The 26,691-nt window shown below is 40.9% G+C and overlaps 1 protein-coding gene across 1 annotated transcript in view; it reads right to left on the bottom strand.

The window, feature by feature from the left end:
• LOC149259351 (uncharacterized) overlaps window positions 1–26,691 on the bottom strand; it is a 254,630-nt gene that overhangs the window by 102,349 nt on the left and 125,590 nt on the right. The window contains exon 8 of the mRNA XM_089418159.1: window positions 6,702–6,747. Within this exon, the coding sequence (XP_089274285.1) occupies window positions 6,702–6,747 (46 nt within the window). The remainder of the gene's footprint in view (window positions 1–6,701; window positions 6,748–26,691) is intronic.

The following is a 26,691-nucleotide window of genomic DNA, read 5'->3' as shown; positions in this document are numbered from 1 at the left end:
AAGAGGGTGTACTATGTGTGCTAAAAGCAAGCCCAGCAATAGAAAACTAGGCTTGTACACTCCATTACCAGTTCCTTCTCACCCTTGGGAAAGTGTTTCCATGGATTTTGTTGGAGGACTGCCTAAATCTAGGAAAGGTCATGATTATTTGTATGTTGTTGTGGATAGGTTCAGCAAAATGTGTATTTTGATACCTTGTAATAAATAGATTACAGCTGAACAAACTGCAAAACTGTTCTTTCAACATGTATGGGTTCATTTTGGATTACCCACTTCCATTGTATCTGATCGAGACACCCGATTTGTGGGGAAGTTTTGGTCAAGTCTGTGGGAATTAATGGACACCAAACTAAAGAAAAGCACAGCTTTCCATCCACAAACCGATGGCCAGACCGAAGTAGTCAACAGGACAGTGATCCAGTTGCTCAGAGGATATTGCAGCAAGCATCCTAAGCTTTAGGATGAACATTTATGTTATGTGCAACATGCTTACAACAGAGCAAAACATTCTTCTACACAGAGATCTCCTTTTGAGACCTGTTTTGGTTTCACACCAAGGTCTCCTTTGGACTTTGTCTTTGGTAAAGACACCACAGTTGAGGGACACAGTGATGTGGATAGGGAAACTAGGTTCATTGAACAAATCCAAGAGATCCACCAGGCAGTACAGGAACAGCTGGAAAAGAGCCAAGCCAAATACAAAGCAAGGCATGACAAGCATCGGATAGAGCATAGTTTCCAAGTTGGAGACCAAGTCTGGCTGTATATCAGCAAGGACAGGATGCAAGGTGAAGGTAAAAAGCTAAAGCCTATCAGGTATGGACCTTTCAAGATACTTGAGAAAATTGGTGAGAATGCTTTTTGCCTTGATCTACCAGCTTACATGCACATCTACTCCGTCGTAAATGCAGATTGCTCAAGACTATTTGAACCTTCACTCATTAAGAATCTCGAAGAACAGAGTCAATTGCCTTCTATTGATGACCTGATACCTGAATTAATGAATTGCAGGAAGACACAGTTTTGGACAGGAAGGTGAGGACGACGCACAGGGGAGATGTTGAGTACCTCAGAATTGGGCTCAAGGGTTCAAAGCCAAGCAGTGCAAAGTGGATAGAGATTGGACAAGTGAGACAATTGTATCCTCGCTTAGTCGATGCTTGAAAACCAACTTTTGTTGGTCTAAAAGCTTTTTCAGTGGGAAGACGGTGATCCGAACTGGATCCATGAAAATTATCAAAGTTCTATGACTGTATCAAATCGGGACAGACTTCAAAAACTTGTGGACAATGAGCTATTAGGAAGACCTTTGGATAGTGGCAGTTTGTAGCCAACAAGGAACGACAAGGACCTCGATCAAAGCACATTGACCGAGGCTCATGGAGACCGCGCAACGGCGCAAACTAGCAGTTAGGAAGTCTGGATCAGAAAACGGAGGCCATTTCTGATGCACAATTCGTAGGGCAAAACCCCTCAAAATGGAAAGGCCCCGAGAGCTCGGTCACAAGAAAAGCCGAAAACCGTGGGAAAAACGCTAAAGCGAAAGGCGGGTCCCGCGCTCCAAAACCGACGAAATATCGGAGGCGTTTTGGGCGGTAAGCAGAATTGTCAGGAGACCCAGCAATGCCATACAGCGAACCACGCGTGTCCGGTGGATGAGAAAGAAAACCGCCTCTCATCACGGGCTAATGTCCGAGCAAGTCAACCGCGCGATAATAGCGAACACCGTAGGATTTGGGGACTCCAGATCTAACGGCGGAGATTGCGCTCGATGGGAAACCGGATTCGAAGGGAGAAATAAGCGACGGCATATAAAAGTCTGAAGTCCAATTTGACCGCTGAGCTGGCGGATGAATCATTACACAAGGTAACCGAAATATCGAACCGTTTGAGGAAGAACTGGCGTAGTTCGTGAGAGGACAAGTGGCCACTTCCTCGTGAGACGTTACATAGTGACGATGACGCAAAGGCAGGGAATTCCAAGCAAACAGCAGCAGGCGATCCAAAGGGGCGGAAGAGGAAACGAACCGTCATGAGACGTATTGGCTTTAAGCCACGCACGCACAGACGAAGAAAGGAGGCACCGCAAGAAAGAAGAGAACAGTGAAGAAGGAGACAGAAGAGACAGAAGCAGACACAGAGAGTCGAGTTGACCTGCAAAGCTAAGGCAGCATCGAGTAGACAAAAGGTTTGAGAGGTTCAAGCAATCCCTGTGAGGATATCTATTGGGAACTGAGTACCAAATTGGACTCATCCCATCAAGACCAGTTGAGGTCGAGACTTGGTAAGGAAAAGTTTGTGCACTCTGGTGACTTGGGGAATCCAAGAACCACCCTACTAAGCATCATCTGTTTCAAAAGACTCAATTTGAGCTCCTCATTGTAAATACTTTGCTAAAGACACAATAAAAGAAAGCCACCACTGAAAGCTGGACCGGAGACGTATCCCAGGAGGATTGGATGAACTCCTTATTAATTTGTTGTGTTATGTTTTGCTTACTGTGTTTCTCTTACTGTTTCCCGTTTTCCAGTGTCTGTGTATTTTGCAATCTTATCGATCTGTTGCCTAAGATAACATAAACACACACCAGCACATGAGTCTGTAATACCTTCATTCATTAATTAATTAACTGAGATCACTCACGAGTGATTTTCATATCAAAATATGTATTGTAACATTGAAAGGAATATAATGAAAAATCAAGTTGGTAGTCTCGGTTTTGGGATCCCGGGGAAAATCTCTATGTATATGTGTTTTATGTGTTATGCTCTCGCATTGTTTATTTTCTATGTTTTAGAATTCGTATGCAAATAATTTCTGTAGGGGGTTCAAACCTATAGGATAGTGGCCTCTGCAAAACCCTAGTGGCGAGAGTTGAGGCTGTTGATTATTAGTTCCTGTGTCAAAGAGCTAGGGCTTTATGTTGTTAAAAGTCGGCATGAGGGACTAAAGGTCTATCCATCTGAGGTTTTAAAGGAAATTAATGAGATTATGAGAATAATTGAGGGGTTGCAGGTGTTGGAAGGTCTGGGTGTGTCTGAGTGTTTGCGGGAATTTTGGCTTTGGGACACTAGGTGGGTCCTTAAAACTCTTCTGGAGTGGGAGGAGAATTGGAGCTAGAGTGAGGTTGAGCGGCACATATCAACCGAGGATCAAGGCATTCTCCAGAGGATTAGTGAGGGTGCCTGGCTGCAAGAGAATGTGGAAAACAATGACAAAAATTATTGGAGCATGTTAAAAAGTGAAGTTATGGAAGCCAGCATGCAAGGTACAGATGCCAGTTCTTGGTCGGGCACGTGGGGAAGCCACAGGCTGAGGTCTGGAGGACCAAGCGTCAGTTTTTTTAGGGTCGGGTGGTAGAAACAGGCCTTCCTGTATCACTTGTGTACAGGACCATTGGGATCTAAGAGAGGCCCTGACCGAACTCCAACATAGCATGCACTAGCAAATTCATGAGAACATGGTTATGCAGGAACGGGAGCTCGAGAAACGGGAACACATCAGGCAATTGGAGGACGAGGTGGATGCACTACGACATCAACTGGAAAATTTGAAGATTAAAGTGGAAACCATGGAGGAAGGCATGGAGGAAAACATGGAGGGCGTGATAGATCAGGAGAATTTCAAAGGCTCAGAAGATGCTTCTCCTGGCCTGGATCTAAACTGCCCAGCTCCAATGGACATCTGATCTCCTCTGTTTTGTTTTTATGTTTTTATCAGCATGATGAATTGTAAATGTATATACCTTCTATCTCAATTTTGTCGAAGCTATAGTTGTAAATACCCCAGAATGGGAAACTTTTGTAGGCGGGATAGCCATATCTACTACAACAGACTAGATGGACAAAGAAATCATTACTAGCTTGTAGAAGCATGGATAAACTATTGTAAATCCCCGATTTTGTTGCGAATGGGCGCAACTTTTTAATACATACCTATACTCATTCTAGTTTAAATTTAAAACAAAAAAAAAAAACTTACCTTCAAGCATAAGCTTGGTTGATAGACTCCTAGGACAACCCTATATCATCTAGCTTGAGGGATTCAACCCTTCTTAGTGGTTAACACAGTGACCTTGTAGTCATCAGAGCCATAATCTCTGTAGCGTTGGAGGCACTAAGTGGTTGGAACATAGGGGGAGGTATTGTTAATTAGGCCATTGCCTACTTCCCATTGGTTCCCCTTCACAACCTACTCTTAATATTGTTTCTCAAAATATTTAAGGGAAAGTTTCAACCTATACTGGGCATTTAATCTAAAATTAACCAACATCCTTGCATCACACCTAGTTCTTAGGAATTGTATCGTCATATAGATTAGTTCATCATATTAGTGACAGTTGTCCATCCTATTACTTGACTATAATTTCTAATAAGTAAGAAGTTTTGACTCCATCAAGCACTGATCTTAAAATTAAATCTAATCAAATTCTTAATCTTGCTAAATTCTACCAATTAGCTTGGCCACTCAAATGTGAGTCCCGAACAAGTTGGTTCACAACATGTTTTCCTCCACCTCATTTCCATAGGGACTACCCCCCATAGCCTGTTGTTGGGAGACACCTAGAACGGACTGGGCGGGGATTAGAGTGACAGCCCCTACCCTGAGCGGTTGTTGCGGTGCCTGTACAATCCGAGCGACAACAGGACCCCTGCTAGTTTGAGCAGTAACAAACCCATTGAGTGTTATACACACTAGCTCGTCATTTATTGACTTCTCTCCTACTGCAATTAGCTCATCTCTAACAGACCGAATCCTAGTGAGATAGGTGGTTACATCTTCGCCCTTGTTCAACTTGACAGTCCTTAGCTTTTCCTTGAGGATCCATTTTTGGTTCTCTGACGGATCTTGGTATAGCTTGAGGATAACATCCCCCATCTCCTTTGTTCTCCCCTTTTTTGCAATATGTCTAAACGATTGTCCTCTTTGCTTTGGCATTATCCCTCCTGTATTCATGAAATTGGATGGGATCTGTTGGTACAGCAATGACCGTTGTAGCAAATTCCTTCAGACCATGCTCATCTAATATTAACAACATCATGGCCTTCCAAACACCAAAGTTGTAGGCTCCATCCAACCTATCCTAATCTCCCAATCCTGCTATGGCTATCTTTGGAAAAACTGCGAAACTCAAATACATTGGAGAAATTAGTAAACTAGGTTGAAACCCTCATGTGCTTTCTCTTCCAGGCACTATGCTCATTTGCTACCACAAAAACCTTATGTTGCAAACCCTCCGTGCTAGGTTTGCTCTGCGAATTTCGAATTGTCTCTGAAAACCCCATTCCGACAACCTCATTGCCTGTTGTTACTCACTAAGACAACTCGTACTTCCTTCGAATCACCTTCCTAGACTACAAATCAAACTATTGCCTCTACTATATGCACTACCTGGCTGACCTGCATAGATCTACTCTTCAGTGTTTCAAATCTCCCTCTAATTTGCACCAGCCTCGCTCTTTTGCTAATCCACTCTGATACCATGTGAAACTTCCACGAACTGCAGCAACTAGAAATTTATCTCTTAACTTATGCAATTTATTTGTCTTTTGTCAATTATTAACGACAAATAACGATAAACTCAATGCAATCCTTCACAAATAGAAATACATTGTGAAACATAAAATATACTCGAACTGAGAAAATAATGTGCACACACAAAATAAAACTGACACTATTATTTTTGGACAATAGTCCCTAGAAAAACCCCGAAGGGAAAACTAATGCAGCAAATGAGGGTTTTATTATTATTCAGCGACTTGAGGGACTACAACTACTTTCCTTTCTGGCAAAGCTCCAACAATTTATCTCAACTGGTAAAATAATCTGGGAAATTACTTTTCGCTCCAGCTAATCGATCTAGTCTCCTCCAAGCTACTCGCACTCCTCTCTAGCACTTGCACTATCTGCATGGAATGCACATTGCTTAAATTAGTTCACATAGCCTCTGGGACTCCTCCCTGTAAGTTGATCTGCCTCCTTGTACCTCCTGAAGCTACTTGCGCCTCCTTTCGGCAACTCTTCTGGCAACTGGAAGCGTAATACTGCTCCTGCAACTCGCACTGGGAAATTGGAAGTGTAATACTGCTCCTATAACTCGCACTGGGAAACTGGAAGTGTAATATTGCTCCTCCAATGATAGTGAGTCAAGGATAAAATAGGCACAAGGGCCATTGTATACTGTAATATAGAGGAAGACATGACCTTTCTATCACATCCTAATGAGTTATTATTAAACTTATATCATTTAGTAATCTGCTAAGTTAAGATTAACAATGACATTGCTATTACACTACAACTTCCATTGGCAACTTCCTTCAACCCATGCAAAGCACAGAATTTGCCCAATCTGGCTTTGTCAAATGCTTGGCGAATATGTTTTTAATCTGGTCCTCAATACCGTAATCCTCCAAATTAATGATCTGATAATATATCCACTACGAAATATAGTGTTGATCAACACTACAAATGCATGTGTGGTTTTGCACAATCATTAGTAAAGAATATTGCAAAAGTTGCCAGAACCATTAACAAGTACAAAAATGCCTAAAAATATGTAATGCAAAAAGAGATCAATCAATCACAAACTTACCACTTTCAAAAACTTCACTGCATTAACAAGTCTACCAAATCCCTAAAAGTACGTCATGCAAAAAGAGATCAATCCATAACAAATTTCTAACAAAAGGTGATTTTAATACCATTTTCAAGAGCTTCATTGATAGCACTATTCTTCTCAATTAAAACCTGCAACAAATTTGAGATCAATTCAGTCAGAGAATAATAACTAAACAAGATGTGCAAATATCATTAGCCAAGGTAAAACCAATCTAAATAACATTAAGAGAAACAAATTGTTGTTTAGAAATGGCATCCTATTGGCCAACTTAGAGTATGTTGATTATGTTCAATACCCATTTTTTAAAGTTGCCCAGAGGAAGGCCACAATGTTGTAAAGAATGGATGAAGATAGTATCATTAAGGGAAAAACATATTAAAAATTATAGCCTTGCAAGATGATAAATCAATGTAGAACATGAATTATGTCATATAATAAGAAAATCATACATTTAAAAGTGAATTTAAAGAGCAAACGACCATTTATTTAGGTCGAAGGAGCCATAAATACCAACAATATGTGGCTTTGTATGGTAGCTATTAATAAAAGATAATTCCTTCACAATGATTCAAAATAAGGAAAAATGGAATGCCACTCATCCATATAGTCAAGGTAATATTCTTCATTGTAATCTTTCTTAGTCAATAGAAATCTCCTTCTCTCCCTCCCTAAAATACATTGTCGGTTGTTCATGTCATGTAATCTTTACGTTTTAAGGAATCATTGATAGATATCAAGGTTTACTATTTGACTTTTCAACTACTTATAACTGGGATTTTAGCATTTTGTAGAAAGGAAAAATGCTTTTGGTTGGTTGTTTGTGCACAGGATCATTCTGGAGAACCATTGGTGACTAAAAAGTCATCCTCTTTTGCTCCTCCAACCCAAAAGTGTAACCCATCAAAGACATCGGTGCACTCTACAGACTTTTCTTTTTCTCTCTCTCCTTGCAATCAAGTGTTTGAATGATTATTTCTTGTAGAAAGTAGACTAGGCTTTCAATTGATCTGCACTAGTATACCAATCTGCTAGTGAGGTATATTTGGTCGGCATAATGTTAAATTTTCCTATACACAGAATGACCACTTCAACAGGGATATTCCTATACCAGTCCTCCTACGTTTATTGGTTTGGGTTTCTTGGGGAATTGATTGCTCTTTGTTTGCGGTCGCTAAATTTTTCTACACACAGAATCGCCACTTTAACAGGGATTTTCCTATATCAGTCCTCCTACATTTATTGGTTTCGGTTTCTTGGGGATTTGAATCTTCTTTGTTTGCAGTTGTTCAGTCTATGTATGAAGGTCTGAAATAGGCTATTTCCTGGGCATGTTTTTGCTCTTTGTTTTATTTCCAACTTCTCCTCAATAGTACTTATGTTTTGAGCACTTAAACGCTATAGTGCTCATAATGCCTAATTTCAAGCATTGTTAGCTCCAGATAGGCATTGTTCTTCATTAGAGTGAAAATCAAGGTTTTTTTCCAAAAGAGATTTGTTGGCAATTTTGCACCTTATGATGGACTACATGTAGCTTTCTGTTATCTTCTGTTTTCCCGGGTTTTAAAAGCAGAAAGAACCTTTAGGAAAGACATATCTTCATGTTTTCCAGTGTTATTCTTCTTGTTTTTTCTGTCAATAGCAATTTCCCCCTTACCTGACTCTGTTTGTTGTTAATTGGAGTTACCTGTTGTTTCTTGTTGTTTGTTTTCATTTAAGAAAGGTGATGCATAAGAAAACAATAGAAAACCCACTTTAAGTTGGAGTGGGTTCACTGACCTTGTAACTCCTCTTGTAATTGATATATCGGTGGTCTTCAGTACTCATCAAATTGTTGTTATAATCTGCCCTTCAAACCACACAGCTGTCTAAGACCATGCTTTGATACCACTGTAAGATACCCCCTTGGAATATCTCAAATTTTCCAACTAGAAATTTCTGAATTTGTTGGTTTTGTCACTGTGGTGTTTTGTCGAACAGTTTGCATACACATGGTTGTAGGTGTATTCTTTGTATTTTATTAAAACAAATGCACAGAGTACCCAAAAGACACCATAAAATACTTCAACGCAACAGCATATAATTTGTATTTAACTCAGAAATGGTACATACACCTGATAGAAGTTCACTACAGCAATGTTAAAAAAGATATGATGAGAAATTAACAGTCTTTCATTGAATACTTAGTTGTAGATGACTGATAAAAACTCAGGAAGACACTGCCACCAAACAGCAGTTCAACTCAACTTAACAGAGTTCGACCTGTTACCCACCACTTTGTGGGTGATATCTCTAGGAGAAAAAATTTCTCCAAGATGGTCCTCAGCCAGCAGCCAGCAGCGTCTTACAGCCACCAGATAGCTCGATGTGCCATTTTCTCTGCTGCCTGAGCCAACCTTGTGGTCCCTCACCCATATGTTATGATCGCATATTTGAAGGTGGACCTCCCAACCCCAAAGGTATGACTTTTCAATGGCTTACTTGAGTAATTTTGTTTACTTATCATGAACACTTTTGGGCATGGATTGGTGGGGGAATTTGGCGGAAAGAGTGGGCTAGGTTTGTACTATTGTCTCCTCTACCTGATTTGGTAGTTAGCCTTGTATCCTAGTCCCGTGGGATCTCCTTTACTAGCCATTAGCTTTAAGGATGGCACTACATGGGAAATCTCGATTTTGGTTGCATGGTCCCGCTTCCCGACACCATATACATCACTCCCCTCCGCTCATTTTAGCCCCATTCATCACTTTTCCCATCTGGGTCCACTAGGTCCACATAGGGTTAGCCTCCCCCTCCCCTTGTCCATATTTTGGGTTGGGCCTGGAACGATGCCCGAAGGTTGATGCAACTAAAAAAATGGAAAAAGCATAATTTGGCCACTTACAATAGGAAATGTACCACAAAATGCAAAAGCTGGCCAGGACATACAGATTTAGCACGTGGGAAAAATCCAAACATGAGCTCTACCCAACATTGCACGAAGCGGGGACGTGGAAGCGTCATTTCCCAAAAATCTAGGAAGTGAAACGTCTCGGAAGCGTCTACTATAAATATATATATATATATATATATATATATATATATATATGTATATATTTGCATTTTTTTGCATTTATATTAACAAAAACATCCAAAATATCAAATTAGTTGTAGAAGACAAGAAAACATACATATTTTTACATAAATCAAGATAGATATGGCATCCATTGTACATCAAAGATTAACTATTCTAGCATCAACCATCTACAATCTAGATTCCTCTTCTCTTGTCTTGCCTTTGCCTCTACTTCAATTCTATAGGGATTTTAGTCAACATTGCCTAATTTTGATCAAACAGCTTAATCCAAGCCTTATAATATGGTAGAGAAAGCTTAACATGCTTGATCAATGATTTTGACTTGAGTGAAGGGTACATAATTGCTAAGGCCATGACAAAGGAGTTCAACAATCAATGACACCAACACTGGGGTACATATAGGGCTTGGTGCTCTTGATTAAATGCCAATCACATGCCCTCATACATGATATAATCCAATGAATCGCCACAAGCCCATTGATCCTAAAAACTACTAAGTCTGCTAAATTTTGAATGGGATATGAAATTCTATTTTCTCCATATGAAGTCTGATGAGGTTGGAACCAATGTTTTAAGACTCCGACTCCGACTCCGACTCGGCCGAGGATCGACTCCGACTCCGACTCCGAAACGGTAATGACTCAGCCGGCTCGATTTCAGTGACTCAGTCATTGTAAAAAATACATTAAATATTTATTTTTTTTATAAAAAAACATAATTTTAAAGATTTTCATTCATGTTTCCAAACACACAGCATTATAATATAGATGGAAGACAACATATGATCAAAGTAGGCTCATGAACCAATCCATTATATCAAAATGGTACCCAATGGCAATACATAGTCAACTGTCATACATGATCGAAGACTCAAAACAAAAAACACATAACCAAGGAGGCTAGAAATGGCCTCTACAACAAAAGTAAACTGTGACAGTGACCAGAATCCAGTACTAGTACTACAGTACTACTGGGCCACTGGCTAGTAGCTACTGTCAGAGGAGCCAAGATCACGTCGATCAATCTCTGGATCATCATCATCAGAGTCAGACAGGGGGCCCCATGGCTCCTCCTCATCATCATCATCCCCAACTGCAACTGTAGAAGTGGTACCACTAGCAGGTTGTGCAACTGCAGCAGATGCAAGCTGAGATAGAGTAGATATGCGGCTGCGCTTCTGTCGTGGCTGAGCAGAGGAAGCACCTACAACTGGAGTCCCTGCTGGCTGTGAGACTGAGGCTGGTGGATTGGGATCTGCATTCAACTGAATAGGCTGAAGTTGAACAGCATGTTCAAGTTCAACTGATGTCTCCAGATCTAAATCTAAATCAAGATCCTCATCAGGATCAAACTCTGCTGGACAACTCTCCACTACCCAATCTGATGTTGGATCAATGTCTTCCAACACAATGGGATCTGAATCCGGTCTTTTGTTCAGCAAATGGTTTCGTCTGAGCCGGAGGTTGTATTGGACAAAAACTAGATCATTTAACCGTTTTTTATCCAAACGGTTTCTCTTCTTTGTGTGAATCCTCTCAAAGACAGCCCAATTGCGCTCACACCCAGATGCACTGCAAGTTTGACTCAAAATACGAATTGCAAACCTTTGCAATTCAGGACAATGGCCACCAAAGGCCTCCCACCATTGTGCTGCAAAAAACATAGGAGTGTAATGAGTTAGCTCAACAAAATTACAAATTATATCTAACTTTCAAATTATAAACGATTTAACAAACTTTAAAAAAAAGTAAAACTATTAAGAATTTGAAAATTGAAATTTTCGTTTACCTGGCTCATCTGCTTCTCTTGCAATCTTTGCTAGGTTCTTCCCAAAGGTACCTGCTGCATTGCTGAAGATATTGGCCTGTCGGTGTATCTCCAGCTAATCAGACTCCAATGGGATCATGCGTTCAATGCAATCAACCAGTCCATCTCTGACCTCCCCACTCAAAGCTCCTGACTCCTTAGCTTTATAATGATACCGTGGGTTCAAAAAATACCCAGCTGCATGTATAGGGCGATGGAGTTGATTGTTCCATCTTTCATCAATGATTGCCCAAATGGGCCCATACTTTGCCACTCTATCCTTGTATACCGTCTTTATTTGTTCCTTTGCTTGATCCATAGCCTCATAAATGAAGCCCATAGCCAACCTTTCCCCATCCACCAACCGCAACACCTTAACTAGTGGCTCAGCAAGCTTCACAATCTCTGCTGCCTTTCTCCAAAAAGTTTCTTCATGGACTTTCCTTTTCAATTCTTTGCCTTCTGGTTTCTTAGACCAATTGCTTTGATTCCATTCATCACTGGAAAACATCTTTTGCAAGTTTCTATGTTGGGAAAGCATAGATTGCAATGTCAAAAAATGTGTAGCAAATCTAGTGATGGCAGGCCTAATAATATCCTTGCCCCCAGTGTGTTTCCTCATGAGGCTCAAAACCAATGTATGATTGTAGATAAATTTTGTTATGCTTTTGGCATGATCTATAGTGTTTTTGACCCAATCTAATTTTCCAATATCCTCAAGCATGAGGTCTATGCAATGTGCAGCGCATGGGGTCCAAAATATGGTCTTGTGTTTTTCCTCTAACAGTTTACCAGCAAGAACATAGTTAGAGGCATTATCTGTGATGATTTGAACAACATTAGCCACCCCCACCTCCTCAACAACCTGATCCAATAGCTGAAACAACAAGTGGCCATCTTTTATCTTATTAGATGCATCAACTGATTTTAAAAACATGGTTCCCTGTGGGCAGAAGACAAGAAAGTTTATGATGGTACGGTTTCTTTGATCAGTCCATCCATCTGACATGATGGTACACCCTGTTCTTGCCCATGAGTCCCTGAACTTTTGCAAATACTCATTAATGGATTGAATTTCTTTCTGCAAACGAAACCCCCTTAGCTCATGCATAGTAGGGCCTTTGAAGCCTTTTCCAGCAACATGTATGGCATCAAACATAGGCTCATAATATGGTGAACGAGCAGCATTAAAGGGGATATCAGCATCATACCACCATCTAGCTATGTAATCACAAGCAGTCTCCCTCAATTCTTTCTTCCAATGGTCATCTAAAGTGGGCTGCATTTGAGTTTTACTAACTTCACGACCATGTGCATCTGATGGAGAGGAGGGAGTGAAATAACTTTTGATAGTCACATCACCCTTTTTCAAATTCATTCTACCCTTTCCCTTATCTTGAACAGAAGCAAAAGAGGGAGGAACATATCGGAAAGGGTTGGATGCCTCAGTTTGAGGGATAGAGGAAGAACCCTCAAAATCATAGTGGGGGTTGGTAGCCATCATTTTTTGTATCTCCCTCTTCCTCCCAATTTCAGCCTGTATGTCTTTTTGCCTAGCCTTATCTTCTTTAAATTTCTCAAAGCTGGCCAACAAATTCTTTCTAATCTCCCCAATTTGTACATGGGGTAATTTGGCCTCTAATCCCTGCCAAGTGTTGTTTCAGCCTATTAATGCCCCCAGGACCTTCCTTAATTTTCCTATGGCAAAATTTGCATTGCATTTGACTATCAACCATTTCAACATATGCCCAAGCAGGATCTCTTGCTCTAGGTGCCATTTTTTTACTAGGAAATGAAAGCAAACAATCTGAAAATGACAAAAAAAAACATTGATTCAATGTTCATTTATTTGACAAAAAACACTCTCTAAGCTTTCTAGATATGCACCTAAAATTTACTAAGCAAAAACAGATTTATAGAGGTGGAAAAAAATACCTCCAGGCACAAACTGCCTCCTCAAGCTTGCTCCAAGAATCAGCTCCTCAATGCTGCTCCAAATGGCTGCCCAAGAAGCTCCTCACTCCAGCTACAATGCTCCTCCAAGACTCCTCACTGCTACTCCAAAACAAGCTCAAGAACTGCTCACTAACTCTCAAAGAAGACTCTCACTCAAATGCATAAGACTGCTGTGAGTGAATGAGAGCACTTGGGTGTGTTAAATAGGGTTTGGGAGGGGGAAATGGACCCCAAAAATCATTTACCATATTCAAATAGCTGTTTGGGGTCCAAACCAAACATAAAACAGTTAAAAAATACATTAAAAAACGTTGATTTGTTTGCTGTTTACGCCCCTGGGCCGTCCCTTTGTGACTCGACCGAGTCATATCGGAAACGGCCGGGTTGGCCGAGTCATGGGTGACTCAGCCAATCGGACCGTTTCCTAGGCCGGGTCACTCTCCAACCTTATGACTCGGATCAAGCCGGCCGTTTCGGTTTCGAAATGGTCGTTTCTTAAAACAGGGGTTGGAACCACTCTCAAACATCCCGAATCATTTCATGGTAATGTTAAAAATTTAAGTAAAAAGATGGAAATGAAAGATAAAGAAGAATGTCACTTTTACTTTAATAATTTAACATTACCATTAGGGAGCATCTAGGAAGCGTCTAGGGAGCATCAAGGGGCACCTTGGGAGTATTCAGAAAGTGTAGTTCCTCACATAACAATTCGAAATTTCGAAAAACAAAAAAAGCCCCGCGGAACCATCCACCTTCTCTCGGATCCGCGGTGGATACACACCCGAACATCCCAAGATCCACACCCGATCCTTTCCGGATCAACGGATCGGGCAGTAGGAACCACGAATCGAGCCCTCACGGATCCAATTTTTCAGGAATCGCCAAAAAAGGCAGAACCGCGGATCTGATTTTCCGATCCGTGGTTCCACTGAAGGATCGATGGCGGATCTGTACAGGACGTGGATCTGCCTCTGGATCCTTGGGGGTGGGACGGTTCTTGCAACACTAGCTCTACCCCTCATTCATGGCTATCACCCTGGTACCTAAGTGCCCTAGATGAGCCCCCTCCACACTAAGGAAACCATGATTGTCCCAACCGCTGATGGGCAATGAAATGCCCCACCTCAAAAAGGGATATCTACTACTATAGTCCACACATCATGCTCTCAACCCCTGGAGCCCCGAGCAGCCATGAAGAAAAATCAATCAAAGGAAAACGGCATATGAAGAAGGGTGGAAAAACAAAAGTCGAGGTAACTCATGTACCATGATTTGCTCCCTCCTACAATCATATTACCAAGCGTGAGCTTCCCTCATCATAGCTACCCTTGTACCATAACATGTGGCTTGGAGCCTTCCCTTGACCCCCACTCCGTCCCATCACTATATCGCATGCCACCTGCCCATTGGTGGATGTACCATGGACATGTCACCCCTCTAACAGTTGAAACCACCTAATAAGGTCTTTTGTTAACCCCCTTATTGAGCTTGGAGACACTTGTACATGCCAAAGCTCACTATGGAAAGGCATGCCACCATGAAGTGCCCCATTGATTTCATGATTTGTAAGCTCTTTACTTGATTATTCTAATGATTTGTTGTATTGCAGGGCAAGGGGACACATTGGATCTTATGTCGACTCCACACTTGCACCATAGACTTGGCAGAAGTTCCAAAGTCCAAAAATCTCGTGGAGTAACTTGTTGGAACCAGAACAAGAAGATCTACAGATTGGGATGATGAGAAGAGACTTCCAGTGGCTAGATGAAGCGTGGTGAGCAATTTACCATTTTACCATATTAAAAGTGACTTTAATTAGTCACTTAATTAATTAAAAGGAGGAGAAAATAATTAATTGAAAGAAAAATGGCCAAATGTGACTTAGTGAAATAAAATAAAATTAAAAGACACTTAGATGGAGTCAAAAAGGGAGTTTCTAGCATAATATTAAAATAATCAAAATAAGATGCTTCTAGAGGCTTGGTGTAGGAATTTACAGGGTAAGTTCCTCAGACAGAACACCAAAGGACACCGCTCATAAATAGATCACAGATCAATACACCAATATTCTTGACGTGGTTAAAACCCTCAAAGAGGGAAACAGCCCACGGCCTGAGCCAACGTGGCCACTTCAGGCAATTTATTAATAACAGAATGAAAATTTACATAAGCTTCTCTCATGAATAGTTACCCTACAAATGACACTCCATGCTCTTTAAATAGAGATCATGGACCAATCGGGTGTTAAGCCACGAATCAAGTGTCGATAATACCGAGGAGAGAATGAACCGTCGGATCAATACATATCGTGACCGTCGGATTGTAAGTTACAAAAGTACATAGTAAAGAAACACACCTTACCTAACTCTACACTAGACAAAGTTATAGTTAACTATTTCCAATGTGTCAAAATATCCTAACATCCCCCCTTAAGAACAACTTGGGATAGGATTGAAGGATGTACAAATATGACACAATAGGAGAAGGAAGGAGGAAATAGAACCTATCCCCCTTTAGTGACAACTTCCTGAACTCCAACCATAAATCAAAGTTTAGTAAACTTCGCCTTTGTGAGAGCCTTTGTAAAGATGTCTGCAACTTGATCATCTGTTGAACAATATTTCACTTCAAGAACATGGTCATGAATGAGCTTTCTGATGAAGTGCATGTGCAGTTCAATGTCTTTGTTGCGCTGATGTTGGACTGGATCTTTGCATAGTTGAATGGCACTTTGATTATCACACCAAAGTGTAGTCGGATGTTGCTGCTGAAAGCCAAACTCTGATAAGATCTGACGAAGCCACATGGTTTCCTTATTACTAGCTTCTATGGCACCACGATACTTTGCTTCTGCTGAAGAAAGAGAAATGGCACTTTGTTTCTTGCAAGCCCATGTAATAGGTCCTGAACCAAGAGTGAACACATAACCTGCAATAGACTTCCGATCATCAGGGTCACTAGCCCAATCAAAATCAGTGAAACCAACCAATAGAGGAGATGCTTCTGCACTGTAATGAATCCCAAACTGAACTGTACCTCGAACATAATGAAGTATTCTTTTAGCTGCTTTCCAATGACTTTCATGTGGGTTTTGCATAAACCGAGCAATAAGGCCAACAGCAAAGGAAAGTTCAGGACGAGTATGGGTCAGATACAAAAGTTTTCCTACAAGTTGACGGTATAAGGTAGCATCAACTTCAGGGGAAGTACAAGTGACTGAAAGTTTGGCTCCAAACTGAAAGGGAGAAGGGGCTGGCTTACAATCTTCCACGTGAAAATGTTGTAGAAGATCACAGGCATACTTGGACTGGGAAAGGGGAATACCTTCCTTGGATTGCAAGACTTGAAGACCAATAAAATAATGCAAGTGTCCTAAGTTTGTCATTTCAAACTTCTTTTTAACGTTGGACTTCACATGGTTTATAAGGTTGGGATCACTACCAGTAAGGATAAGATCATCAACATAAAGAACAAGAATGATAAGAGACTTGCCCACTTTCTTGGTGTAGACAGTATTGTCAGAATGACACATAGAAAAGCCAGTTTCTAAAAGAAAGCTATCCATTTTGGCATACCAGGCCCGAGGGGCTTGCTTGAGACCATAAAGGGATTTCTTAAGCCGACATACAAGGCTAGAGTCTGTTTGTATAAAGCCAGTAGGTTGTTCCATATGGATTTCTTCAAGCAAGTCCCCATGCAAAAAGGCAGATTTAACATCCATCTGATGGACTTCCCATTTGAAAGAGGCAACAAGGGAAAGAACAAGGCGGATAGAGTTCATTTTGGCAAAAGGGGAGAAGGATTTAGTATAGACAATGCCTTCTACTTGTGAAAAACCCTTAGCAACAAGACGAGCTTTATGTTTATAACTTTTCCATCTAATCCATACTTGGTTCTATAAACCCATTTGCATCTAACAAGTTTTCGTCCCTTTGGTAGAAGAACAAGATCCCATGTATCATTTGCCAATAATGAACAATGTTCTTCATTCATAGCTGCGTCCCAATTTGGATGGCCTAACGCTTTTGCAAAGGTGTCAAGATCATAATTCGTTGAAGCTTGCGCCAGTAAAGAAGAGGCTCTATCGAACTAAGAACGTGTACGTCGTTGATCTATAGGATCACCCGCAAGAGCACCTGCTGCATACTGAGTAGCACGGACCCATTTTGGAAGCTGAGGAGATGAAGGAGGATCCTGAGAAGGTGGGGGAGGATTGTCATCCTCGCTGTCATCATCTGAAGAAGAAATATTTTCAAAAGTAAAAGGGATAGAGAGAGGTGGCACATCTGCCGAACTAGGCTCGTAGGCCGATATATTTTCAGCAAACTTTACATCTCTTCTAATGATAACATTTTTGGACTTAAGTGGAATAAGTCTATATCCTTTGACATCTTCAGAATACCCAACAAAAATAAATTTTTTACTCTTAGGTTCTAAAGCTTTATGTTTCTCATCTGGAATAAGGGCCCATGCTTCACTTCCAAAAACACAAAAGTGACTTACATCTGGTTAAATTGAGCTCCATGCTTTTTCTGGAGTGATATTTTTTAAAACCTTAGTAGGAGTGCGATTTACTATGTAATTTGCACAGTTAATTGCTTCTGCCCAAAAATTAAGACTAAGTCCTTTAGATTGAAGCATACAATTAGCCATTTCCTTAAAGGTGTGATTCTTCCTTTCAGCTACACCATTTTGTTGTGGAGTATATGGAACAGTATCTTGCACTTGAATTCCATTCTCAGTGCAAAAGTTGATGAATTTGTTGTTAACATATTCTCCGTCATTATTAGATCTTAGCTTAAGAATTTGATGTCCAGATTGTTTTTCAACAAAGGCCTTAAAGGCCAAGAACATGTTAAATACTTCACTCTTGAGTTTTAAGAAGTATACCCAAGTACGTCTAGAGAAATCATCAATGAAAGTTAAGAAATACTTGTAGCCAAAGAATGAAACAATTGGAAGTGGACCACATAAATTGTTGATTTGGGGTAGCATCGAATGTGCTCTAGCCACGAAATTTGGTGGAGAGGTTGGGGCACATGAGATCTCCAATACCCAAAAAGGGTTTTGGTGGAGAGGTTGGGGCACATGAGATCTGCAATACCCAGAAAGGGTTTGGGAAAATTCTAAACAAATCAGGAGATATTAAAATAATTAATATTTTTAATGGAGTCCCTAAGTTTAAACTTAGGGAAAATAAAATATTAATGAGTATTAATATGAATCTGTGTTAGAGTGGTCCAAAAGACATGGATCAAGCCAGATCTAATCTTAGCCGTTGATTAGGGACTTAATCTCAGCCGTTGAATCATCAACAGGAAAAGTATAAGAGGAGGCTTGAGGGTCACTTGGAGATCACACCAGATGATCAGTCATTCTATTCTCTAGAGCAAGGTTTGCTAAAAGAGATAGAATAAGTGATCGGGAGAGCAGTTGAGGGGCATTGAATACAGAGAAACAGAGAAGGCAGATATTGTGTCAGGAGAGCAACGCAGTAGCCAAGGAGAGTGATGCAAACCCAGCAAGGGCTCATGCAGGGCCATGCAGAGGCAGCCAAGTGCTGCGCAGAACACTAGAGAGGCCAGCGTGTCTGACGCAGAGGCCCAGGAAGCTGACGCAGGGCCTCCTGGGGCTTACGCAGGCCAAGAAAGGTTGACGTAAGGCCAACGTGAGACAGAGAGGGGCTGACACAGTCCAGATTGGGCAGACGTTGGGGTTGCAAAGCAATTTTGTGCTAAGGAGCTACCAGAAGGATTTTCCAGGGTTTCAGCCAGGAGATTTCTCTCAAACTGTGAGGTATAGCTGCTAAGGAAATTCTCTATTGGGTAGGCCAGTTTCGGCACCCAGATTGTACTCTGATATTGCTTAATAAGAAAACCCTCAGATAGTTGCACCGGTTTTCCCGCATTGGGTTTTTCCGAGGACATTGGTCCAAAAATAATGGTGTCATGTGGTGTGTTTGTTCTTGTTTTTTTTAGTTGTTGATCTGTAATATATTGAGCATGCACTGGTGTTTATTTTCAGTATTTACTTTGTAAATAACTTGTTAAAGAAAAATAACAAGTAGGTAGGAATAAATCAGAAAAAGTGCATGAAGGGTTTCTAAACTAAGTAAATTTAGAAACTTCAACATGGTATCAGAGCATGATTGCAGATCACAAGAGGACTAAAAGACATCAGCCAAGAGAAGCAATAGCAGCAAAAAACAGTTGTCCCGACATGACAAAAGTTGTTTCTAAAAGAGCAGAAGCCAAGGAAGTGTGACACAGAGCCACGCAAAAGAAGATGGGAACTGCGCACAGCCTCAGAGAGGATAGTGTTGCTAACGCAGAGGGCCAAAGGGCTAACACAGGGCATTCCAGGGCTGACGCAGACCCATCTGGGGTGACGCAAAGGCAGCGTGAGGCAGAGAGGGGCTGACGCAGTTCACAAAGAGGCAGTTGTTGGGGTCTAGAAGGCTACAGGAATATTGCAGAGTGGAGTTGGTGAGGTACTGTAGTCAGAACAGTACCTGACAGAGCAGGGCCAGAGGAGTTGTTATCGAGGGTTTCTAGCCGAGGAACCCGGATTAGCAGTGCAACTGCACAAGACGATCAGAGTAGGGGGCATCTCGACAAGCGGCAGAAGGATTTCCAGGAGGGAAATCAGGACTCAAAGGGAGTCCAGAAGAGAACTTCCAGACAGGAAGTAGAGACTCAGAGGAGTCGAACAGAGAACTTCCAGGAGGGAAGTAGAGGAGCGTCATGGCACTACACGGGGTAAGAGACCAGGATAGACTGGACGGAGCATCAAACTTCGCAGTCTGGAAGGCCAGAATCTTATCAGTGCTTGACAGGAATCGTGTCAAGAACTTCGCCTTGAAGGTTATAGCTATCCCAGTTGACCCCAATGATAATGACAAGTACGAAGAGGCGATGGCGAGGGCTAAGTGCATTATCCTTGACAGAGTCAAGGATCATGTGGTACCACATATAGCTGAGAAGGAAACGACAGTTGAGATGTGGGAGGATCTCAAGAACCTGTACCAACATACTTCTATGCAGAGAAGAATGTTGCTCAAGAACTAGATGAGGTCGTATCAGATGAAAAAGGGTCAATCGATTGACTCCTTCCTTGGAGGACTGAATGAGATCCGAGATCAGTTGACTGTTATAGGAGCGACACCGGATCAGGAGCTTATGGTGAGGACAACCCTGAATGTTGTCTCAGAAGGGTGGGAAGTGTTTGTCCAAAGCATCCTAGGCAGAGAGTCTCTCCTACCTTGGGATGAGATGTGGACAACTCTTTGCCAGGAAGAGATCAGACGACAATCAAAGACAGATAGCAGCAACAAAGGGATCAAGGTCAAGCAAGAGGAGGATGTGGCCCTAGCATCTGAGGGAAAGCAAGAGAAGCGGAAGAAGAAAGATCTCTCCAAGATCAAGTGCTTCCGCTGTGGGGAGATGGGTCATTATGCGAACCTGTGCCCAAGGAAGAAGAGTAAGGGAGAGTCTTCCGAGACTAAGGCAGCGCCAGCACGGGCAGAGAAGGAAGTTTTGACAGACGATGACTGTGCCATGACTGCACATGCACCACTTGAGCGGAAGTGGGGAGACATCGAGCTGTAGTCAGGCAAACTACAGGCAATGAGGGGCAGGATTCTCAAGGTACCCAGCCTCTTGGATTAGACCTTGCTACAGGAGCCCCGACGAGGAGTAGCAGGACGGGCTAAGTGGGTAAAGGCGGATATGGATGAAGCAGCAGAGAGTGCTATAGTGTAGAAGTCTCGAGACAACGCGAGGCTAGCAGGCTGCAGCGGTGCGAAAGGCACCAGAGTGTTGCACTAGTGCAGGACGGCACAGAGAGGTGTGCAACGGTGCGAGATGCAAGAGAGTTGTTACAGCATTGTAGAGGTCAGAGAGGGAGCACTTGTCAGCGGCAGAGGGAGCTTCAGCATCAGTGGGTGTCTCTAGCCCAACAGGGAGGTCAGTTGGGAGATCAGTTATTTACTTCTCAGTAACTGAGTTGCAGTGTAACAGTGGGCAGCACGATGCAGCATGATGAGAGGAGGTGCAGTGCGGATGCAGTGCTGGGAGAAAGGACCAGCAGCAACACGGATGCAGAGGGAGTTGTCGTACAGATGCAGCAGTGGTAGTGGTAGAACCATGGGCAGCAGTGCAGAGGTTGTTGGGCAGGAATGCCTAGCATCAGCACAGATACCGATGCCGGATGATCAAAGTAATACTCAGTGAGTATTGCTAGAGCACAATCCTCGCTAAGAAGGAGTATTGATTTGGGGTAGCATCGGATGTGCTCTAGCCACAAAATTTGGTGGAGAGGTTGGGGCACATGAGAACTCCAATACCCAGAAAGGGTTTGGGCAAATTCTAAACAAATCAGGAAATATTAAAATAATTAATATTTTTAATGGAGTCCCTAAGTTCAAACTTAGGGAAAATAAAATATTAATGAGTATTAATATGAGTCTGTGTTAGAGTGGTCCAAAAGACATGGATCAAGCCAGATCTAATCTTCGTCATTAATTAGGGACTTAATCTCATCCGTTGAATTGTCAACAGGAAAAGTATAAGAGGGGGCTTGACTGTCACTTGGAGATCACACCAGATGATCAGTCATTCTATTCTCTAGAGCGGGGTTTGCTAACAGAGATAGAATAAGTGATCGGGAGAGCAGCTGAGGGGCATTGAGTACAGAGAAACAGAGAAGGCAGAAATTGTGCCGGGAGAGCAGCGCAGTAGCCAAGAAGAGTGACGCAGAGCTAGCAAGGGCTCATGTAGGGCCACGCAAAGGCAGCCAAGTGCTGCACAGAACACCAGAGAGCCCAGCGTGTCTGACGCAAAGGCCCAAGAAGCTGATGCAGGGCCTCCTGGGGCTGACGCAGGCCAAGAAAGGCTGACGCAGGGCCAACGTGAGACAGAGAGGGGCTGGTGCAGTCCAGATTGGGCAAGCGCTGGGGTTGCAGAGAATTTTTGTGCTAAGGAGCTGCTGGAAGAATTTTCTGGGGTTTCAGCCAGGAGATTTCTCTCAAACTGTGAGGTATAGCTGCTAAGGAAATTCTCTGTTGGATAGGTCAGTTTCGGCACCCAGATTGTACTCTGATATTGCTTATTAAGAAAACCCTCAGATAGTTGCACCGGTTTTCCCGCATTGGGTTTTTCTGACATTGGTCCAAAAATAATGGTGTCATGTGGTGTGTTTGTTCTTGTTTCTTTTAGTTGTTGATCTGTAATATGTTGAGCATGCACTGGTGTTTATTTTCAGTATTTACTTTGTATAACTTGTTAAAGAAAAATAGCAAGTAGGTAGGAATAAATCAGAAAAAATGCATAAAGCGTTTCTAAACTAAGTAAATTTAGAAACTTCATCATAAATCACTATGCACAAGCTGTAAAGGGGTTGAGGCGTACCCAGAGGCACATTTTTCAAAACTATCCCGATGATGTTTTTCGAGTACACATCCGAAACAAACACCATCTCTGCAAGATACCATTGGAAGACCTGTCACCATATTTTCTTTACATACATTCTGAAGGGAGCAATAGTTTAAGTGACTAAATCGCCCATGCCAGAGTTTGCTCACTTCATCATTATGAGCAACAAATACCGAGGGAAGATTTGATGACCCAAAGTTGTTAAACTTATACAACCTTGTAGAATCATCAGCAATGCCAGTAGCTAAAATCTGTCTAGGATCTCTTAGGTCCTTAATTACAACATCGTGAAGTGAAAATTCAATGATTTTACCTTCACCTGAAGGAGTTATTTGATATACAGATAGAAGGTTGCAGGATAAGGTTGGAACACATAACACATCATAAAATTGACCATTGTCTATATGAACAGTTCCATTTCCTACAACATTAAGAGATCTACCATCACCAACAAATATATTTTTGGTGTTACATCATTTAAAGAAGAAAACATGGCTTTGTTTTTGGCCATGTGATAAGAAGCTCCAGAATCAATGAGCCACTCATGAGAATGAGAAGAAGAAGATACATTTAGTGCATATCCAGACCAAGATGCTTGACAACCACATGCAGAAAGTGTTATTCGTGAAGATGAAGTTGAAGTTGAAGAGTGCTCCAAATGGATGTTATGCTTCTTCATTGTTGCTTCCAAGGCTTACATCGTCTTAAAGCATTTGGATTCTAAGTGGCCATCTCGATTACAAAAGTGGCAATGATTATCAGTCTTCTTCCCTTCGTTTTTATTTTTCTTATCATTTTGTTGAAATGATTTTTCATTTTGAGACTGAAATTGCTTAGGACCCTTGTTTGGTTTAGGACCTAAGTTGCACGAAACGGGGAAACGGGTACGAGTTTCCGAAACGGGAAGAGATACGAAACGCGACCTCCCCAAATTTTGGAAACGGGGAAACGCGAATATATATATATATATATATTGAAAATATTTAAATATATATATATATATATATATATATATGTGCAATCATAAAGCATAAATGATACATTATAATTTATTACACTTAAACATTACGATTTAATTTACATCACATTTACTCATGAATGATCACATAATGAAAATAAAAATATCGGAATATCCAAAAGCAACCTTTATTATATATCCAAATCTCAAAATCAGCCTTTATTTATATTAATATATGAGGCTGCAAGTACAATAAAGACTATAAGGCTGCAAGAGAGAGATCAAAATCAAGATTTTCTGCATCCACATCCCATTCTTTAGAAGGACCACTATTGTATTGGGAGTCTCCTCCTACATAGTCGAACGACCTTAGTGCTGACTTGATTAAATACACGTTTCATACCCTAGTACTCTACATGATCTTCATTATTGGGAGTTTCCCCTGCATAGAGGGCTTGGTTCTCTTGATTAAATACAAGTTCCATACCCTAGTACATGATAAAATCCAATGAAAACATTGCAATCCCTCCAATCCTGAAATCCTGAAAAACAAACAAGTCTGCTGGATTTTGAGTGAGATCTAAAATTCTGCTTTCTCCATATGAAATCCAATGAGGGCGAAACCACTCTCAAACATCCTGAGTCATTTCATGGTAATGTTAAAAATTTAAGTAAAAGGATGAAAATGAAAAATAAAGGAGAATATCACTTTTACTTTAAGAATTTAACATTACCATGAATTGCATATCCCTAAATTCTAGAACATCCTGGAAACCCTAAAAAAAATTAAAAACAAATTAAAAAAAAAATTAAAAAACAACTGTTTTTTTGGGGAAACGTGGCCTGTACGGCCTGGAAACGCGTTTCGTTTCATTTCCCCTGGGGAAACGACCCCTAGGACCACGTTTCCTGCAACTTAGTTTAGGACCATTCTATTTAGGATACGGCTTCTTAGGATTCTTTGAATTTGGTTGTTGTTGGGTGGCTAAGGCTTTCTTATAAGAGTTTCCAAGATTAAGAAGACCAATATGTAAGAGTTTTTCTTGGTCTCTTATTAAAGAATCACAAAAGGCATCAAAGGAAGGGGACTTGTAGTCTTGTCCTTGAGAAAAGAAGGCTTCTCTTGTAGAATGAAAGGTGGAAACAAACACAAAGTAGGCTGGTCCCAACTTAGTAAGAATGGAATAGATAAGGCTACCATCTTTTTTCTTAACCTTAACACCTTCCAAGAGAAGTCTAAGGGTCTTGAACTTCGACAAAAAATCTTGAATGGAAGGAAAATTATTGGGGTCCAACGTAAGCAACTCATTTTCAAGTTGATGGGCTCTAATTTCATTTCTACCAAAAACTTTAGTGAGTTGTTTCATTGCTTCATTAGGAGTATCAAGTTCTGTGATATGGAATCTAAGGTCTGGAGAAATAGACATCTCTATCAATCCACGTGCTTGATCTTGCCTATTTTCCCATTTGGCTGCCTTATCTTCGTCTTTAGGTTTGGTTTCTTGGCCTGAGGCTATTCTGTAAAGACCTTTACTTCTAAGTAAATCCACAATGTAGGACCACCTTTGAAAGTAGTTGTTGCTGTCAAGAATAACTTGGCATGGACTTTCCATTTTAACAGAAACTGTAACTATAGATGCTAAAAATAAGTGTTCCAATGGAAAGATCTCGAAAAAATAGGCTGATTAAAAAAAAAACGGCTTCCGGATGAAGAAGTTATGGCTTTTTGAATAAAAGTTGTTGAAGATGCCGACGAAGTGTGTGAATGTGCGGAAATGAATGATAATGTTATATTTAAAAAAAATCTCCACTTTTCCAAAACTTAATCTAATTAGCTCACTTAAAAAAAAGATTTTATGTGACTCACTTTTATAAATAAGTGAAAGTCACTTTTACAATGGTACTTTATGAGCTACCCACTAAATTGTAACTTAAATAAAAGATAAAGAGACTTTAAAATTATAAGTGACTCACTTTTTCTAATGGGTGAGAACACTTTTACATAAAGTAACTTTAAAACATAAGTTACATGTGTTTTTTGAAAAAGTAACTCAACAAAAAGAAAGACTTGAACTCAAGACCTCTATTCTCATAAAGTAACTTTGGACCAAGTGAGCTAGTTTAAAAGGTTAGTAATTTTTGGAAAAGAGGAAGCGGGTTTTTTTTTAGACACTGAGGCTTTGGGGTGCATTCTTACTTAAGAAAGCTCTTTTTTGACTACAAAACAAAAACCACAAAACCCAACACGGACATACAAAAAAAAAAACAAACCTTATGGCTTGAAGTTAGCTTTAGTCGGAAACTAAATATTTTCCTCAATGTTTCTGATTTTCCGAAATCACACTAAGGCACGGAGGAAAAGAGCATATGCATGAGAAAAATCATTCCTTTCTATTTCTGATTTGCCCAAATCGCACAGAGTCTCAAGGCAAAGAGCATACCCAGAAATGAAAGATATAGATCTGGTAATAAAAAAAAACAAAGAGCTAAATAAACTGAAACAAATAGAGAAGAAATAACTAAAAATTGCAAATAAACATTGTATACCTCCAGATCTTAAAAATGACATAGCTAGGGCTACCAAAAACCTTTTCACGTCAAACGAAAGGGGTTCCTCACAGGAGCAGATGCTCCTAACACAATAGAGCAGTTCTCTCAGCCCGAAAGCAGTTAGAAACAGTAGATCTAGGAAATGAAAATCGGATGCAGTTCTATCGGCTTCAAATTTGGATCACCAACGGATGCAGCCCTCAAATAGCTCTGATACCATGTAGGAATTTACAGGGTAAGTTCCTCAGACAGAACACCAAAGGACACCGCTCACAAATAGATCACAGATCAATACACC

This window comes from Pinus tabuliformis, chromosome 6 (assembly GCF_031772625.1).
Source record: "Pinus tabuliformis cultivar Carrire ecotype Pingquan chromosome 6, CPIR1, whole genome shotgun sequence".
Taxonomy (NCBI): Eukaryota; Viridiplantae; Streptophyta; class Pinopsida; order Pinales; family Pinaceae; genus Pinus; species Pinus tabuliformis.
The sequence above is the reverse complement of the archived record's forward strand: the minus strand, read 5'-3'. Positions and strand labels throughout refer to the sequence as shown.